The sequence below is a fragment of the Dromiciops gliroides genome, chromosome X (assembly GCF_019393635.1).
Source record: "Dromiciops gliroides isolate mDroGli1 chromosome X, mDroGli1.pri, whole genome shotgun sequence".
In the NCBI taxonomy this organism is placed as follows: domain Eukaryota; kingdom Metazoa; phylum Chordata; class Mammalia; order Microbiotheria; family Microbiotheriidae; genus Dromiciops; species Dromiciops gliroides.
In genome coordinates, this window is record NC_057867.1 from 65,282,482 (window position 1) to 65,300,485 (window position 18,004).

General features: G+C 51.2%; 2 protein-coding genes across 4 annotated transcripts in view; one reads left to right on the forward strand and one right to left on the reverse strand.

The window, feature by feature from the left end:
• Positions 1-18,004, forward strand: part of LOC122733360 (collagen alpha-1(I) chain-like) — a 170,213-nt gene that overhangs the window by 111,393 nt on the left and 40,816 nt on the right. The window lies entirely within an intron of this gene.
• Positions 4,319-13,656, reverse strand: LOC122733361 (protein argonaute-2-like). Of its 3 annotated transcripts, XM_043973679.1 has the most exons (6): positions 13,436-13,656; positions 12,290-13,129; positions 11,986-12,113; positions 9,740-9,781; positions 5,123-6,306; positions 4,319-4,475 (listed from the first exon to the last, which is right to left on the reverse strand). In XM_043973679.1, the coding sequence occupies exons 5-6, from the start codon at positions 6,241-6,243 to the stop codon at positions 4,469-4,471; spliced, it is 1,128 nt and encodes a 375-aa protein (XP_043829614.1). In that variant the 5' UTR covers positions 6,244-6,306; positions 9,740-9,781; positions 11,986-12,113; positions 12,290-13,129; positions 13,436-13,656; the 3' UTR covers positions 4,319-4,468. The 3 variants fall into 3 exon arrangements, with proteins under 3 accessions (XP_043829614.1, XP_043829615.1, XP_043829616.1); XM_043973680.1 differs by lacking the exon at positions 11,986-12,113; XM_043973681.1 differs by lacking the exons at positions 11,986-12,113; positions 12,290-13,129; positions 13,436-13,656 and adding an exon at positions 11,120-11,146.

Here is an 18,004-nt window from a genome sequence, read left to right on the forward strand (position 1 = left end):
AGCCCGGCCTTGCCCTCACCGCAGCCGAGCTCTCTTCCAAGTTCCAGCCCCACAGGGCCAACGGGACATCAGCACTTCGGCACGTCACTGAACACAAAAAGGGAGCCTGTCAGCTTCCCTATAGAGCGGCTGCATCTTTGGACTTCCCCATGCCTTCCAGTGTCCCCTGCTCAAAGCCTTAACAGATTACTAGCTGTGTGACCCTTGGCAAGTCACTTAACCCTAATCGCCTCACCCAAATTAATTAATTAATTAAATAAATTTTTAAAAAACAACCAAAAAAAAGCCTTAACAGGTTCCTTTCTCGCTCACTTCTCACATCCCATTCATCTACCAAGTCTGACTGATTCCAGCTCCCTGAGATAGGCATCTTGCCCGTGTCTCCTCTCCATGCCTGCTGTGACTGCATCTTCTCATCGGGCTCCCCCTGGACCACTGCAATAGCCCACTTTCTCTCTCCCATCCAACGCTTCTTTCAGGCTAATGCCATGCTCATCTTCCTTGTTCATACATCTGCTGGTGGCTTTGCTCTGCTCAAAAACCTTCCATGGCTCCCTATTGCCAATTGAGTCAAAGCAGCTCTTTCCCAGGGCATTCCAGGGCCTCTGCAATCTGGCACTCCCTTACCTTGCCTACCTTATCTCAGGCCACTCCCCACCCAGCTAGCCTAGGCTCCAGCCCAACGGAACTCCTCCCTTTTCTTGGAACCCCCCTGCCCTGTCTCCCCTCTTCTGAGCCTTTGCACACATGGTTCTCCATACCTGGACTCCCCTCCCCTGGACTGCCCTCTCCTCTCTTCACCTGTTCAATTCCTACCACCCTGTAAACTCCCCTTCCAACCCTACCTCCTTCCTGCTGATCTCCCCACTCCCCCCAATGGAAAAAGCTGCTTTACCTGTAAGCTTCATCCTGTTCTGTTTTGCAGGGCAGCAGGGGTTAAGTGACTTGCCCAGGGTCACACAGCTAGTAAGTGTCTGAAGCTGGCTTTGAACTGAGGTCCTCCTGAATCCAGGGCCACTGCTTTATCCACTGCACCACCCCGCTGCCCCCTCCCTGCTCTTTCCTTTTTTTTTTTTTTTAATTTTTTTTTTTACTGAGGCAATGGGGGTTAAGTGACTTGCCCAGGGTCACACAGCTAGTAAGTGTTAAGGGTCTGAGGTCGGATTTGAACTCAGGTGCTCCTGACTCCAGGGCCGGTGCTCTATCCACTGCGCCACCCAGCCGCCCCCCTGCTCTTTGCTTATGCGCATCTCTAGGCTGCTAATCAGGTACCCTCTTAAACGTGACAGTGATCTCCATGTCTTACCCTATGGAAGTAGGATTCGTGGTGGAAAGCCTGTTGGCAGTGTCAGAGGGATCTCAAGGTCTGCCAAGGGGTGCCACCTGAATGCAAGCTTCCTGCTTTGTTGGAATGCTGAAGCATCCATCGTGTGGGTGAGTTTGCCAGTGTGGGTGAAAGTGATTCATGGGAACGCTTTGAGTGACTCTTCTGCCTTGAAGAGAGCCCTGCTGGAAGTCCATGAGGGTGGCTTGTGGCTGCTCCTTCCCTGATGTGACATGCAGCAGCACTCTGGTGCTCTGAGCAGGGCAGACAGGTCAAGCAAAGCTGTGTGTAGTGTCATCACCAGAGTCAAGAGAGGCACGTTTCCAAAAGAGCCATCGGTTCTTTCCCGCCGAGGAGCTCCACTGCAGCTGGGTCTGTAGATGTGGCTACAAGGCCTACCCTCCAAAGTCAGCAGGCCATGGAGGCCAAAGTGACTGAGGTGGCCTGGAGCAAGTCACATGACCTCTCAGGGACCCAGGCGACCCCCTGACTCTATCCCTTGCAGAGTCGCAGGCCAGGGATGTGTGGGGGAAATCCCCAAGGGCTGGTTCTCAAAATGACTAGAGTCTAGTGTGGGGGGACACAACTCACACTCAGCCGGGGACTCAGCAAGGATTTGGGGGGATGATGGGACCAATGCAAAACGATCTAGAACAGCAGCAGAACAGAAAGGGTGAGGGGCTTTAGAGCAAAGGAGGGGGCACCTGAGCGAGGTCACTTCGACTGTCATGTGGTCAGCCACCAGGCTGGGAGGTGCAGGGCACTGGCCTGCTGGAGGCCAAGGTGAGGGAGAGAAGCAAGGCATGGTCCCTGACCCCAGGGGCCTGCTGCTACCGTGGGGTGGGGGAAAAGACATATATAAATCAGATCTGTGACAGGTTCACGATCACATTCTCTCTCCATGCCCCTGCCCCTCCCCGCAAAGCTCCTGGGTCTGGAGCCACTCTCAGAGCTGCTCCTGGAGGCAGACTGTGCTAGGATGTGGGTCAGCTTGTGGCATGACCTTGGGAAGGGTTGGGTGGCTATCAGGCCCGGTGTCTGCAGGTGGGGCAGGCACGGGGGCGGGGGGGGGGGGAGAAATATTGGAGGGCTGCCTTAGTCGTCCAGGCCCCAGCTATCTCCCACCCGGTCAGGAGGGACCAGAGACCTGGGGATGCCAAAGCTGATGAGAGGTTTCTCCACCTGGCAACCATTTGGGCCATCTTTCCGTTTGCTGTCTCTGCCTTCCCCTCTGCTTTCCTCCCCGAGGTGGCCTTTTAACTGTCCGACATTCACTTGGACAAGGGAAAACGTGCCCAGGATAAAGACTGATTGCTCTTAGTGATGAGTGGCATGTCTGGCTCTGGGGAAGGCCTCCAGGTCACAGCAATGGCCAGGGATGGCTGGGTACCAGAAGAGATCAGAGAGATCAGAAGAGCTCCCCTTTCTGTTGTATGCCTGCAGCCTTCCTCGGGGTCCTTATTGGGCACGGAGGTTGCTCCCTCTTTTGTCAAAGAATCACGGGATTTGAGAACTGAAAGGGACGGCCACCCAGCCCAGCCCAGCCCAGCCCAGCCCAGCCCAGCCCCAGAGGAGGAGAACAGGCCTGATATTGTGTGGGGAGAAGTTTCAAGGCTTTAGGAAGAGAGTAGGAAGAAGTGTGTCCATTGAGCATCACCAACTCCATTTGGTCTGAACCCTCTGTGGGTGTGAGAATGAGTGGTTTGGGGGAAGTTGTTTTTCAGTCCAAGGTAAGCACTTGTGTGTTAGGGTCTCGAAGACGACGCATGTGTGTTCCATTGATAAGCGGATGTGGACCCTGTGATAGGACAGACCGCCAAAGAAAGAAAACCTGCGACAAACATAAGACTTGAGCGGTAGCTCACGTGACCTACGACCACTCCATTGCTGGATGGAGTAGGCAAATGAGAGCACGAGTGGACAGAACTAGGTGAAGGCCCTGGAGGCCCCAGGCAGGGTCTGCTCCCAGGGCCAATCTGGGACAGGCTCAAGCTTTCCCCACCCTTGGGCCCAGAGCAGCCAGTCTCTGCTTGTGGGCAGTGTGCGTTTAGGAAGACTTGCTGGCCTCCTGCCTCACAGGGAGGCACGTGGCCTAAACCTGGACAGAGGGCACCTTGGCACGAGCACTGGTGTAAAAGATGCTTGCTGGCACTCCTAGGAAGCAGGTTGCCGGCTCCTTCTCAGATGGGGCCCTTGTTCATATTGTTTGCTCTGTCTGGCTCATGAAGTCGGATTGCATGCATGGAGAAGTTTAAGTGTTTAGTAAGTAGTGTCTCTGCCTTAAAGGTAAAGTGGCTCTAAGCATGCATCCTGCCTCCCTCCCTGCTTGGAAACCTCTAGGGTGCAGGAACTAACTCCCCAGTGCTGGGACAACCCTTTCTACTCCCCTGAGGCCAAATCCCGCCCCCCACAACTGCTTCTGACCTCTGGGGTCAAAGGGAACAAGTGTTATTCCCCAACCACATACCAGCCCTTAAAGAGGGTGAGCAGGTCCCGCTGCTTGGCCACATCTCCCTTCTCCAGGCTTGGCGTCCCCATCTTCCCAAGACCAGGCTCAAGGCCGTTCCCCTCTTTGTCCCTCTCCTTCCTCTCCATCACCCCCCTTTGCAGGAGAGTGTGTGTGTGTGTGTGTGTGTGTGTGTGTGTGTGTGTGTGTGTGTGTGTGTGTGTGTGGCCCTGGGGGAGGAGGTGAGAGCCCAGCAGTGTCTAATACTGTTTCAGGGGAATGACCAGAGAGGTGTAGCTGGACATGTTGGGCCAGAGGAGGAGCCTCTCCAGAGGTCTGCAGCTGGAGCATCCTTCCCCATTTGCCAGGTGTCAACATGGGCTGAAAGGCAGCTCCCTGGGGGCGCTGGGCGCTGCTTGAGCTTTGCCCTTGGGTCTCCAGCGTTTAGCACAGTGCCTCGCCCAGAGAAGGGGCACCCTCGTTTCCCCTTGTACGGAAATGAATGCGACACGAAGTTAACTTTAGAAACTCTTTTTTTATTCTTTTTTATCTGCTGTCACTTTAACAATATATATTCTTCTCTTCTGGAATCTCATAACTATCTGAAATATATATGTATATCTCTGAATATATTTTTTCCATTTTATAAGCTGCATAAGGGAGACTCTGAGGAGAGCTGCAGGAGACTCCTGACTTCTTTAATACCTGCAACGAGACAGAGCAAAGCAGAGGTTAGGCCATCGGTTGTTGTCAGGATGGACAACTGTATGTACAAGCAGATAGAGCAGCAGAAAGAAAATCACAAACACACAAGTGACAGATGACCACACGACCAGATATACAGGACAACAAATGCGTGACAAGCGGGAGAAAGAACATTTTGTCTTTGCTCTTTTTCTTTGGTGAATTGAGCACTGACTGGAACAGGGAAGAGAGTCTGAGGAACCTGGAGGAGAATTCTGACCTGGCCCCAGTGACCCCTGAGGGTGGCAGGGAGGCAAGGGGGCAGGGCAGGAATGACATTCCACGTTCTGTGGAAGAGAGTTGTCTAGTTCAGAAAAGTCAGCTTTAGGAGAAACTTCCTGGGGAATTCTCCAGCATGATGGCCGCTTGGGGTCCCCTCTCGGGGTGAGGCCTTTGTTTTTCCCTGCCTCTGGGCTCAGAGTGAAGGCCTTTGGGAGAAGAGGGTGGGCAAGCTCCCATGGGGCTCCTGGCAATGTTGCTAGGGATCAGCAGAGTCAGGAGGGCCAAGCCAGCTGCTTCTCCAGGAAGAAGAGAGACACACAGAGACACACAGAGACACACAGAGACACACAGAGAGACACCCAGCCACATGGGGCTCAGGCCCTTACTTAGCATGGGGAAACGGGAAGGTGCTGACCACTTCTCCGCCCTCATTGGTAATGACCTCATAGATCCACTTGCGGTTGCGGCGGCAGGTGGGCCCACACTTGGTGGACTGGCACTTGGGGCATGGGTAGAAGCAGCCCACGCACTCTCTCTCCAGGCAGTCACAGAGGTCTTCTCCATTCAGGGTCAGCTGGCCTTTCTTGTCATATTTTCTCATGCCTTTCTTGCCGCGTGGGAGCTTCACACGTACTTGAGATGATTGGGGGCCAGCTTCTTCATAGGCCTCGGCTTGGGCATGGGCCCCAGCTTGGTCATGGGGCCCAGCTTCAGCATAGGGCCCGGCTTGGTCATAGGTGCTGCCTTGGGCACAGAGGCCAGCTTGGAACTGAGGACGTGGTCGGCTGCGGGTGCCGAGTAGGCCAACAGGGAGAACTTCATCAGAGGAACCAGTAAGCCCAGGTGATTGCACACGCCCGCGCCCTCGCCCACGGCCACGGCCACGCCCGCGGCCACGACCACGGCCACGCCCTCGGGTGCTGATCTGGTCATTGGTGCCGATCTGGTCATTGGTGCCGATCTGGTCATGGCTGCTGACCTGGTCATGGGCGCTGACCTGGTCATGGGTGCTGCTCTGGCCTTGGGGGTCAATCTGGTCAGCCTGGACAATCTTGGCAGGGCGCCCTCTCCGGCGGCGTCTTCTTCGGCCACGGGAAGCAATCTGACCACTGGGGCCAGTCTGGATGCTGGAATCGATCTCGCTGCTGGGATTGATCTGGACGCTGGCGCCACTCTGGGTACTGGCGGCAATCTCGCCACTGGGGCCCATCTGGCCACTGGAGACAATCTTGCCACGGCGTTCAGCTGGAGCGCTGCTCTCATCTTTTGCCACCTGCGTAGCCTTCTTCCGGCCTCTTCTCTTGGGCTCAGCTATCATCTCTTGCTCCTGTTTGATCTCCAGCTCCTCAGCAACCTGCTGCTCCTGCTGCTGCTGCTCCTGCTGCTGCTGCTCCTGCTGCTGCTGCTCCTGCTGTTGCTGCTGCTGCTGCTGCTTCTTCATGAGGCGTTCTGATTTCCTCACAGGCCCATCATTCTTGTTCTTAGACATTTTAGAGCGGGTGATCATTTTCCTTCCGTGGAAGGCAGCTTCTCTTGCTGCCTCGAGCGCTCGTGGAAATGGCTACAGGACCTTGGGAAGGATAGCAGGCACATAGGGTCACTAGAGGTGTGTGTATGTATAGTGGTGTGGAGGGACATTGGCTTCAGGGACCGAGAAGGCGCACGGGCCTAGGGCACTGGCCGGGCATGGAGCCTAGCCTAGGCCTCTGAAAGCAGGGGGCTCCTTGAACACCTCCCCAAAGGGAGGAAAGGGAGGATGGGGGGAAACCAGGCTGAGGAGGCTCACCTGGATGGAGGAGCCAGACCTGGCTCTCTCTCCTTGGCATTTTCTTGCCCTCCCCCCCAATTCTCATTCAGCTCTGTACCAGGATCATCAGAGCAACTGCACTAAGGCCTGAATGATGGGCTCACCTGTCCTCTCCACAAATCTCCTCTGGCTCTGGCTCTGGCTCTGGCTACCCCTCTGTTGTCCTGGGCCCCCAGTGTGGGCCATCCATTCTCCCAGGCCTGGGTGGAAACAGCCAGCCTTCCTCCTCCTCCTCCTCCCTGCCTTGTCTCCCCCCCCCTCCTTCTACTCCACCTCCCCACCTTACTTACTTCTAGGCCATCATCTGGCCCATTGGCTGTTGTCTTCTGGAAGCCCAGCTCTGTGGCCTACAAACTCTCCTCCATCCTAGACCTTTCCAAGCAACATTTCTCCCACCCCACCGTTCACTGTAAGGGAAGCCTTAGCTTTCAGAGTTGGGTGAGGGTCACCATGCTTTCTCTGGGGCAAGACGGGGAGAACAGGGGGAGAGAAAGCCCCCCCCCCCAAACCTGCACCTCCCCCCACTTCTTCCCTGCTGCAAGTGCAGCCCTGGGGCTGGGGAGGGGCAGATGGGCTCCAGTGGATGCCCAGGGGGCAGAGCAGGTAGGACCTGATGTCCTAGAATAGAAGCCAAAGGCCATGAAGGGGCAGTTTGCAGGTGAACCAATGGCACCTCTCCAGGCAGGCTAGGTAAGGCCTGGGGCTGTGATTTCCTGGCCTTAAGGAGCTCCCAGGAGAGACAAGGCCCCTAGGAGGCTGGCACTCTCTAGTGTTAGAGATGTGCTCCAACCATAGGTGGCATAGTCACCGGAGCTGGGGGAGGCCCAGACCAGATCCAGATGGGATTGGGAAATGCTCCTCAGAATAAACAAGGAGGCAGCTAGGTGGTGCAATGGATAGAGCACTGGCCCTGGAGTCAGGAGGACCTGAGTTCAAATCTGGCCTCAGACACTTGACATTAGCTGTGTCACTCTGAGTGAGTCATTTAACTCCAATTACCTCACACAAACACACACACACAAATACCATTTGGGGGGCAGCTAGGTGACACAGTGCATAAAGCACCAGCCCTGGATTCAGGTGGACCTGAGTTCGGATTTAGCCTCGGGCACTTGACACTAGCTGTGTGACCCTGGGCAAGTCACTTAACCCTCATTGCCCCACACCACCCCCAAACCCCCAAAGATTCAGAATAACGAAGGAGACTACAACATGGAGCAAGTTCCTCTGTGCTTTGTTGTTGTTTTGGGGTTGTTGTTGTTTTTGTTGGGGGGGGGCAATGAGGGTTAAGTGACTTGCCCAAGGTCACACAGCTAGTAAGTATCGAGTGTCTGAGGCCAGATCTGAACTCAGGTCCTCCTGAATCCAGGGCCGGTGCTTTATCCACTACACCACCTAGCTGTCCCCTTGTCTGTCCTTTTCCAAGTCAATCTGGGCCTGAAGGAATCCCTTTCTATTGCAGCTAGAGGGCCCGAGGGCCTCCTGAGAGGTGGTAGCTTCCCCAGGGCTGACCTGCCAATCTGTAGATTGGAACTTTTGTGTGTGTGTGTGTGGGGGGCAATTGGGGTTAAGTGACTTGCCCAGGGTCACACAGCTAGTAAGTGTTAAGTATCTGAGGCTGGATTTGAACTCAGTTCCTCCTGAATCCAAGGCCGTTGCTTTATCCACTGCGCCCCCCTAGCTGCCCCATAGATTGGAACTTTTAAGCTTTACTGACTTGTTAGAAGAGAGGGCTCCTGCTGGGGTGACAAGTAGTGGGGGGGAAACGTTCTGTCTAGTCATCAAAATTAACTTAGGTGCAAGTGGCCCTGCAGCAGGTAAAGATGGTGTGTCCAATCCACCAGATCTGGATGAACTGCTGTTTCCACTAAGGGAGTGAAGGGGGTCATAGATATCACCCGACCAAAAAACAAGAGTAAATTGGATTTAAATGCCCATCTGGGGAAAGGAAATGTACAAAGGGACAGGTAGGGCTGTTTTGTCACTGCTTGCTTCAAGACCACCAGCATTTAACACAAGGACGACCTGAGTTCAGAGCTGGCCTCTGAAACTTCCTAGCTGTGGGACCTTGGGCAAGCCATTTCACCTCTGTCTGCCTTAGTTTGCTCAGCTGTAAAATGGGGGACAAGACTAGCATCTGCCTCCTGGGGTTGTGGTGAAGATCAAATGAGATATCTGGTTTTGGTTTGGGTTTTTTGGTTTTTGTGGGGCCATGAGGGTTAAGTGACTTGCCCAGGGCCACACAGCTAGTCAATGTCTAGTGTCTGAGGCTGGATTTGAACTCAGGTTCTCCTGAATCCAGGGTTTGTGCTTTATCCATTGTGCCACCTAGCTGCCCCCCAGATGAGATATTTGTAAAGGACTTTAGCACAGTGCCTGGCCCATTCTAGTCGTGAACAAATATGCTTGTTCCCTTCCCTTTCTCTGGGGTTAGTGATGGTTAAGTCCACAGGAAAAAGGAGAATTGAAAGGTTTACAACGGGGAGGATGGAAGCAAGGCTCCCTAACTTGATGCTTTGGGATCTAAGTGCAATTTAGCCTTTCCTTCCTCTTTGAATGAAAACCAACATTATTCTGGCAAGGGCTTCATGGGCCTCACCAGACTGGCCCTGGGGTACTCGCCCTCCCCCCAGCCTGCCAGGGCCCAGTGGTCATGGAGCCCCTCCCTGTCTGGAGAGAAGCCTCGGGGCATCTAGGTGGCATAGTGGATAGAGCACCGGCCCTGGAGTCAGGAGGACCTGAGTTCAAATCTGACCTCAGACACTTGACACTTACTAGCTGTGTGACCCTGGGCAAGTCATTTAACCCCAATTGCCTCACCAAAGAAAACCAAAAAAAAAAAAAAAGAGAGAGAGAGAACGGCCTTACACCTTTCATCTGGGCCCCTTCACTCAGAATCCTCAGGCGCTGACTGAGTCCCTCCAGAGGCAGTGAACAGGGGCAGGGCTGGACAGGGAGGCTCAGAGACAGAAGCCCCTGCCTTGGGCGGCAAGGACAGGAGCCCAAACTGGAGCTAGCCTCACACTGGGACTTGCCCCAGGGCCTCACTACAAAAGAGAGAGCTAGCTAGGGGCGGGAGGGAGAGGAGCAAGGCCTGGCTGGGGCACTGCCCTGAATGGCTACAGACACCGAGGGCCCTAGATCCCAGATCTTGCCACCCACCACATCTGGGCTTTTATTGCTATGGGTAACTTGCCTTTGAAGTCTTCTCCCAGCTAAGTCTTTCTCCAGGACAATTCTGGAACAGAAACAGACACAGGTGTAAATGGGTGGGATTTTTCCAAACCAGGAGAGCTGCAAGAGGGATCTCCCCTGCCCTAGAGTGGTTTCCAGTCTGAGAGACCACAGAGGGGCCCAGGGCCATGAGTGCACACTCTCCTTGCCGACTGCAAAATCTGCATGCATGTAGACGGTACGTACTCTGTGCCAAGCACTGGGCTAGGTAGGTACTGGGGTTCCAAAGAGAAGAATAGAACCCTTCTGGCCCTCAGGTAGCTTTTGTTCTGCTGGGGGATGCCACCTACCCTCAGGTGAGGAAGTAGAAAACTAATTTCCTCAGAAGCCATGAGTGATTCCACATTTTCAACTACCAGATATGTCCATTTATCAACGTGCTTATTCATGCATTCTTTGGGCTCTAAGGTTTCACTTCATTCAGTTAGAGATCACTGAGTACTACCAATTCATTTTCTAGAAGGGGAAACTGAGGCCCTGAGAAGCTAAATGCTAGCCTTGATCTCATACATTTCATTAATTGCAGGACAGGGCCAAACTCAGCTTTCCTGATTCTCAGTTCAATGGTCTATCTTCCTTTGGATAGATTAAGAACAATGGGGGGGGTGGGGGGGTTAGGTCTGGTGTGCAAGACAATTAGCCTGTTTTCCCCTTCCCCGGCCCTGGACTAATTGACCCTTTCCAGGAGCCTTTGGACAGTCTAAGGACTCAGCAGGTACATGCCCATTTTAAGGGGCTCTTGTCACAAGCCAAAGGGGGTAGGTGGTTGGGGAGAGTAGTAAGAATGCCAGGCTTGGGGCTGGCAGGCAGCTAAGGACCTTGCATCATCCAGGTAGGACCTCCCCTCCTGGCCAGCAATAGAAAAGGGGTTACCCACCTCAGCTGTGGGCTCCCTCTCTCACCCTGAGCCCTAGGGTAATCCAAGGACTTATTTATCTGCTTCCTTATTCATCAATAAATAACATTTCCACCAATTTTCCCATGATTCACCTAAATTCAGAGCCCTCAGCCATTTATAAATTGTTTATAGAACAATTAAATTAAGAAAACATATCATATATATCATATCATAATACATCATATTAAATAATCCCCTATTGAATATACCCTGTAGAAACCTCCCCTGCCCAGCACCGGTTGGCCAAGGGGTTATATAACCACTTGGGAAAGGCCTAGCCATGCCTGAGGGGCCCAAAGCAGGACCTTACACTGAGCCCCCCGGGTAAAAAACAACTATAGTGGTTCAGTGCCTTAAAAGCTCCTTTTGGGGCTCTGCCCCCCAAACCCTGGCCCCTTTGCCCCCCACACCATGGGATGGAAAAGGATGAGAAACGAGGCCTACCTCTCTCAGGAGACCCTCAGAGACTCCCTGCCTTGAGGGCTCTCAAAGCCAGAAAGGAAGGAGCCTGCTCTGCCCCCTAGGGTTAAAGGGATATAGGGGAAGGCACAGGAAGGGGCGGAGAGAAGGGGAGGGGAGGGATAGAGGGGCACCCACAGGGAGGGAGAGCCAAAGGTGCTGCTCTGCCCCCCAGCAGGGAAAAGGTGGAATTAGGGCTGGAAGGGGCCTCCCAAGGTCACCTGGGAAAGCTGCCTCCTTTTACAGGGGAGGAAACTGAGGCCCAGGGAGGGGAAGGGGCTTGCCCTCACTCACACTGATATTAATATCAGAAAACAAATTTGAACCCAGATCCTTTGACTCCAGAGACAGGTCCAGGAGGCTCTCAGGGAGAGCCTCCTTCTAGCCTGCTTCTCAATTCCCCCTCACATCTCACAGTTTTACTCTTTTAGCTTATAGAGAGAGTGCTGTAGTTTTTCTTTCTACAATAACATTTCCCTTTTAGCTACAGTAACCCATAGTATTGAATCAACTGTCTGGGTTTTCCTGGATTTCATTCAGTCTCAGGCATTTATTTCATAGTTTGCCAGTCTTCATCCATTTCTTTTATGCTCTCAGTTACGCTGGCCTCCAACTGATCGCATAGTCACTTCTGAGAATTAGCTGTATTTTCTCTCTATGCACTGTATAGTCATCTTGGCCATTTGGGGTTCAGTCAATTTAGAGGATTTCTTCTCATTCTGTCTGTTAACGATCCTCTGAGTTCCTTCCCCTCTTTAAGCCTCAGGTCCCTCACTTGAAAAACGCCCTTTATTTGACTTGCTTTAGCACTAAGGAGCCTTCCACCTGTCCCGTTCTCTTATCTAATATACCTGCCCTTCTTTCGGTCTTCATTTCTTCCTTTACAGTAGCATGGTGAGCTTCTCTTATCTTCTCTAACATCATCTCCTGCTCTACCTTTAGCTGCTCCCAAGTCCATTTTCTGAGCCTCATTTTTTTCCTATGTAAAAAGTAGCAAGTTGCAGTCGATCATTGCAAAGGTCACTTTCAGTGCTGCCCTTCAGTGTTCCTCCACCCCTTCCTTCCCTAGGTATCAGATTGTTCTTCTTCAGTTGAGCGGGACTGGGATTTCTAGCAAGATGACTGATTGAGAGCTTAGATACATGCCTAGCTTACCATTGTCACCTCAGAGTACCTGGAAACGCACCACATTTAACCAAGAAAACGGATGAGTAAAATGAGTAAAAGAAACAAATGCATCCCAAGGAAGCCACCATGGGGAGGGGATAACACAGCAAAAAATGCAGAGGAAATGAGCAAAACCAATTTCTAATTCACTGAAGAAATATGATGGGGTAAGAAAAATCTCAGTTTGAAACTCCAGAAGAAGAGAGATTTCTGCCAAAACTCCAACTAGAATCCTAGGCGAGAATGCATTGGACCCGAGAGCGTCAGTAGGTGGAAAGTTCAATAAAGGAACTGAAGGAAGAGAAAAAGAGTGACGATTAGAGTTTTTAATGAAAAATTAAAAGGAGAATTGATGATTCAGAACGGAAACTGGACAATCTTTTTGTTCATTTTGAGATTGGCGCTCCCCATTTCACCCAGGTCGGAAGTCCAGCTGCCTTGCCAGGCAGACGCCTGATCCCACTGCTGATTAACACAGGAGCTTTGCCCTACTCTGTTTCTGGCCTCCCTTGCACCAGCATGCTTGCCCCCTCCTTTCGGGAGCTCATGGGATTGGTGCTCCACAGGTGGCCACACCTGATCAGCTCTAGCCCTTCTGCTGCAGGTGGTTCAATGGCTAGAACTCTGGGCCTGGGGTCAGGAAAACCTGATTTCATATGTGGCCCGACACTAACCAGCTGCATCACAGTCCTAGGCAAATCACTTCACCTCTGTCCGTCCCAGTTGCCTCAAGTGTAAAACAGGAATGAGTAACGGTACTTACCTTTCAGTGTTGTCGTGAGAATCAAATGAGCCAATATGTATTCGTAAAAGCACTTAGCACAGTACCTGGCACATAATAAAGGATTATTTCCCTCACCTTCCCTTCCCCCGGCTCAGGATCCCCGAGCTCAATTGATCCACCAAACCTCAGCTCCCACCCCCCACCCCCACCTCCACCCTCAATATTACAGGAGTGTGTCACCACTCCTTGCCCAGAAACTAGCAGATCTAAGCAAAGCCATGGATACCACGAAAGAAAGAATGGATGAGAGAAAACTCAAAACATTTCATGAAATAACCAGAAATGGTACAGCTCCTGCGACCAGCCACTCCTCTCCTCGGGCCCAAGATCTTTAGATTTTTGGAACTCACAAGGTTGCCACCAGTCCTATGGGATGTTCATTCACCTAAGATCGAGAAAGAACAAATAAAAAAGACGCAGAGGGAGCCAGGGGCCCTAGTGCAAGCTCGCTTCACTGAGGCCATGCTCCAGATGGGGAGCAGTGGTGTGGTTGCCATGGTATCAGGATGGAGAAGGACCTATCCTTTTCTACCCCTCACAGGAGTGGCATCGTGACGCTTAGAGAGTCACAGCTAAGAGGGCAGTCAGAAAGGGGGAGAGAAGCAGGAAGCTGGCAGCTCCCTTTTGTACATCCACTGAGTCATTAGCTTTTTCAGCTCAGCAGCCAATTAGAGGACACTTTGTCATCTAAAATTGCGAGCTACTCAGCCTTGACCTGGTCATACGTGGCCAGAAGCCAGCCGCCCCCCCCCCCCCGGCTCCTTTTAGCTCAGCCAGAAACAGCCAGGAAGTATTCCCTGCAGAATACATGTGACGTTCACACAAACACTCACATACATATGTATACACACACACATGCGCACCTATGTGTATGTGGAGAAGAGCGTTTTCTGTAGCTAGCTGGCTGTTCAGGAAAAAGCAGGGAAGAAATATCTCTTTCCTGTAGGTCTGGGTATCTATGATCTGAATGTATACAATTTAATTACATTTTAAAGGCATTTATTAAGTGCCTACAGGGTACATGATTCTGGAGACATTAAGGCAAAATTAAACAGCTGATGTCCTAAAGGAACTCTTTTGGGGACCAAAGCAGGGGGAGGAGGCAACGTGTGTGTGTGTGTGTGTGTGTGTGTGTGTGTGTGTGTGTTCAAAATACAAGGCAAATAATTACACTCTCTTTTTGGTGGGCCAAGAGCACTCCTGAGTGTCAAGATCAAGCAAGGTCCCCTGGGTGGCACCTGGCCTGAGCTTTGAAGGAAGGGAGGGATCTGATGACACCAAGGTGAGGAGGGAAGGAGGGAGAGTTTTTCAGCTAGAGGGGACTATGCATAGGTGAAGGCATGGAGTTGGGACTATTGCCGTTCCATCCAGCTCAGAAAGTCTGAGCAGATTGCGAAGGGATCTAGTGTCAGCAAGGGGTAGGAGAGCCAGAACTAGTCTGGGGAAACTTGGTTATTGCCCTGGGTAGAAAATTTAGAAATGTCCATTTATCCATTCCAAATTTAGAATGTCCATTTATCCATTCAATTCATGGGAGGCACTTCTTAGGTTAAGCCTGTCTCTGCCTGCCTTTGGTCCATAATTCTGATGCTCTACTTCCAGTGGGAAAATGTTGTGTTTCTAGGGTGTACTTCCTCCCCCACTGAAGATGCAGTTCTAGTGAGCCTCTCTCTCCCATTTGCTCCAGAGAAAGTGTTGTCAGCCTCTACTCTGAGGGAGTGGGGAGGCTAGGTTGCCCTTCCAGTGAAGGGGTGGAAGGAAGGTTGCTTGGAAAAGCCAAGGATTTAGGGGAGTTTGTAGGCCATAGACCTTAACTTGCAGAACTCCCAGGGCAATGAGCCAGATAATGGGCAAGCAGGGTTGAAATGGAGGAGGGGAGAAGGAGGGAGTATTTGGGGGAAGGATAGGCGGGCTGAATGCTTCCACTTAAGGCTGGGAGACTGGATGACCCAAGCTGGGAAGCCAGGACAGCAGGAGGGTAGACAGAACAAAATCAAAAGGAGATTTTTGGGGCAGCTAGGTGGCCCAGAGGATAGAGCACAGGCCCTGGATTCAGGAGGACCTTAAGTTCAAATCCAGCCTCAGACACGTAACACTTACTAGCTGTGTGACCCTGGGCAAGTCACTTAACCCCAGTTGCCTCAAAAAAACCCCCAGCCCTACAAATGAACAAAAAAGGGAGATTTTCAGAGTTCAGGCCCATATATTAGCGGGGAGGGATGGGAGATGGCAGACACCTATCCTACACTTAAGCAGCACTGACTCCAGAGATGTCCCTTCCTGGGGGCTCACTTTGGCTGGGGGCACTGTATGGCCTGGCATCCTGGCAAAGGCAGCCAACAACCACAACAATCACCTCTGTTAAAAGATATCTCACACCCATTTTGTGTCAGAGGGCGGAACTGGGCCCAGGGAATGCAGAAACCTGAGGGACAGATTGTGGCCAGATAAGAAGAAATCTTTCTCAGTCAGAAGTGCAGTAGGCCATGGTAGGGGCAAGAGGCTTGGTTGGGATTTTGTGGATGACCTCAGAGGTCCTTGCCGACTCAGATCCTGTGAGATCAGGGCTGCAAAGATGCCCTGACACAGGGAAGCCCATTCAGGCCTTGGTGGCAGTTGCCCATCCTTCTTTTTAGTTGCTCATCCTAATACAGAACCAAAGCTGGGTCAAGGAATGAAAATTGGAGAGGAGAGAAAGAACAAGCAAAGGAGAAAGAGGAGATGTGCCCTGAGCTAAGGGGCTTCCACGTTCTTCCTCTTCCTCCTTTTGGGAGGTACTTACTCAAGGACTCCGCAGTTTCAGAGACCTACACTGAGGATCCAGGCCCTGCCAATGCCCTGGGTCCTTGGGCTTTCTCAATCCCTAAATCTGACTTCCTCCCACACCCACATCCATGTATAGCGATGCTATGTACCCAATAGGTATTCCTCAGGTCCAGCAGCAACTTATAAAGAGGGAAAAGGAAAGCAGAGGATGGAATTATCTGCCTACCAGTGATTGAAAAATGAGTGGAGGGGTGGCTAGGTGGCACAGTGGATAGAGCACCAGCCCTGGAGTCAGGAGTACCTGAGTTCAAATCCGGTCTCAGACACTTTTTTTTTTTTTTTTTTAGTGAGGCAGTTGGGGTTAAGTGACTTGCCCAGGGTCACACAGCTAGTAAGTGTTAAGTGTCTGAGGCCGGATTTGAACTCAGGTACTCCTGACTCCAGGACCGGTGCTCTATCCACTGTGCCACCTAGCTGCCCCAGGCCTCAGACACTTAACACTTACTAGCTGTGTGACCCTGGGCAAGTCACTTAACCCCAATTGCCTCACTAAAAAAAGAAAAAGAAAAATGAGTGGACAGGCTGCATTTCAAGGTGAAAAGCCTAGTGACAAGAGAGAGGAAGCTGCCCTTGATGGCGTTTCTGTGGAAAACTGTGAAGTGGGAGAGAAACAAGTACAGGCAGTATTCCAACAATCAATATCCTTAAAAGTGCAAAATCTGGGGGCAGCTAGGTGGCACAGTGGATAAAGCACTAGCCCTGGATTCAGGAGGCCCTGAGTTCAAATCTGGCCTCAGACATTTGACACTTACTAGCTTGTGTGACCCTGGGCAAGTCACTTAACCCTCATTGCCCCACCAAAAAAAAAAGTTCAAAATCCAGTAGCTGCCATTCCTGAAAGCAGGAGGGAAGGCCAAGTGGGCCAGGGAGCCACTGTGAATCCTAGCACCTCCAGGAACCCGAAGTTAGATCATCATTACCTGTCTAGAAGACACCCAAAGATCAGGAGAGAACGGAGGAAATATGAGCGGAAGGGCAGGCTGCTCTGTAATGTGTGATTGCTTACAACTCGAGTGTTCAGGTTGCTTCTATCCATGCCCCAAGTATAACTCCAAGAAATGTGGAGTCAAACGCCGCTGCAATTGCAAGTGGGTTTATAACAAGGTCGAGGATCACTCCGGCAACCGTCTCAACGCATTTCCATTTGCCTGTTCCTGCTAAGATCCCAGCTGTGCTCAGCTCCCTTTTCTTTCCAGTGCAGTTTTAACTAGCCGCTCTCTTAGGGAGTTTTAGGGCTTGGGCAAATAATTGAATGGGCTTAGTGACAACTGAACACTCGGCTGATCCAATTCCAGTGTTAGTGACCAATGAACTGCTTCATTCTCTTGAAGATTGCTATTAAACTTCCTTATAAAGTTTGTCTTCCTCCTTTTTCGGATTGTTTTATATAGAAAGGAAGAATAAGTGATCTCTGCCCTGTTATTTCAGTTATCACTATAGCCAGCTCAGAAATGTCCTTTATATTTGGAAAAGAGAAAGGAGCCTTAGTTTCTAAAGCCAGGGGCTATGTTGGATGTTATAATTAGTAGCTGAAGATTTAAAAAACAAACAAAATAAAAACAAAAACAAAATAACAACAGCTACCCAAGACAACTTGGGTATAGTTATACTTGGTGAGGTTGATTATATTTATGGTATTGATAATTTCCTACCTATAATCCTTTTTCTCTCTCTCACATTGTCACAGGTTATTAGAGAAAATGGATTCACTCTGACTTTTGTATGTCAGAGTACACTTGTATTTTTGTTTTTTGTTTTGTTTTTTTGTGAGGCAATTGGGGTTAAGTGACTTGCCCAGGGTCACACAGCTAGTAAGTGTCAAGTGTCTGAGGCTGAATTTGAACTCAGGTCCTCCTAAATCCAGGGTCAGTGCTCTATCCACTGCGCCACCTAGCTGCTCCTACACTTGTATTTTTAAATAAAAATAAAAACAATTTGAAATCGAAAGGTATATTTTAATCAGAAAGGATTTAGATACATTTTTTAAAAGCGTTTGGGGGTTTTGCCTTGAGACAACCCTAGAAGACTCTGGGCAATCATATCCAACTGGGTAGGCCTAGGTACAGGTAAGACTGCCTCACTAACAGGTGCAA

What these genes read in the sequence shown, in the direction of transcription:
- LOC122733361 (XM_043973680.1), bottom strand. Translation starts at nt 6,243, where the DNA reads ATGATCACCCGCTCTAAAATGTCTAAGAACAAGAATGATGGGCCTGTG.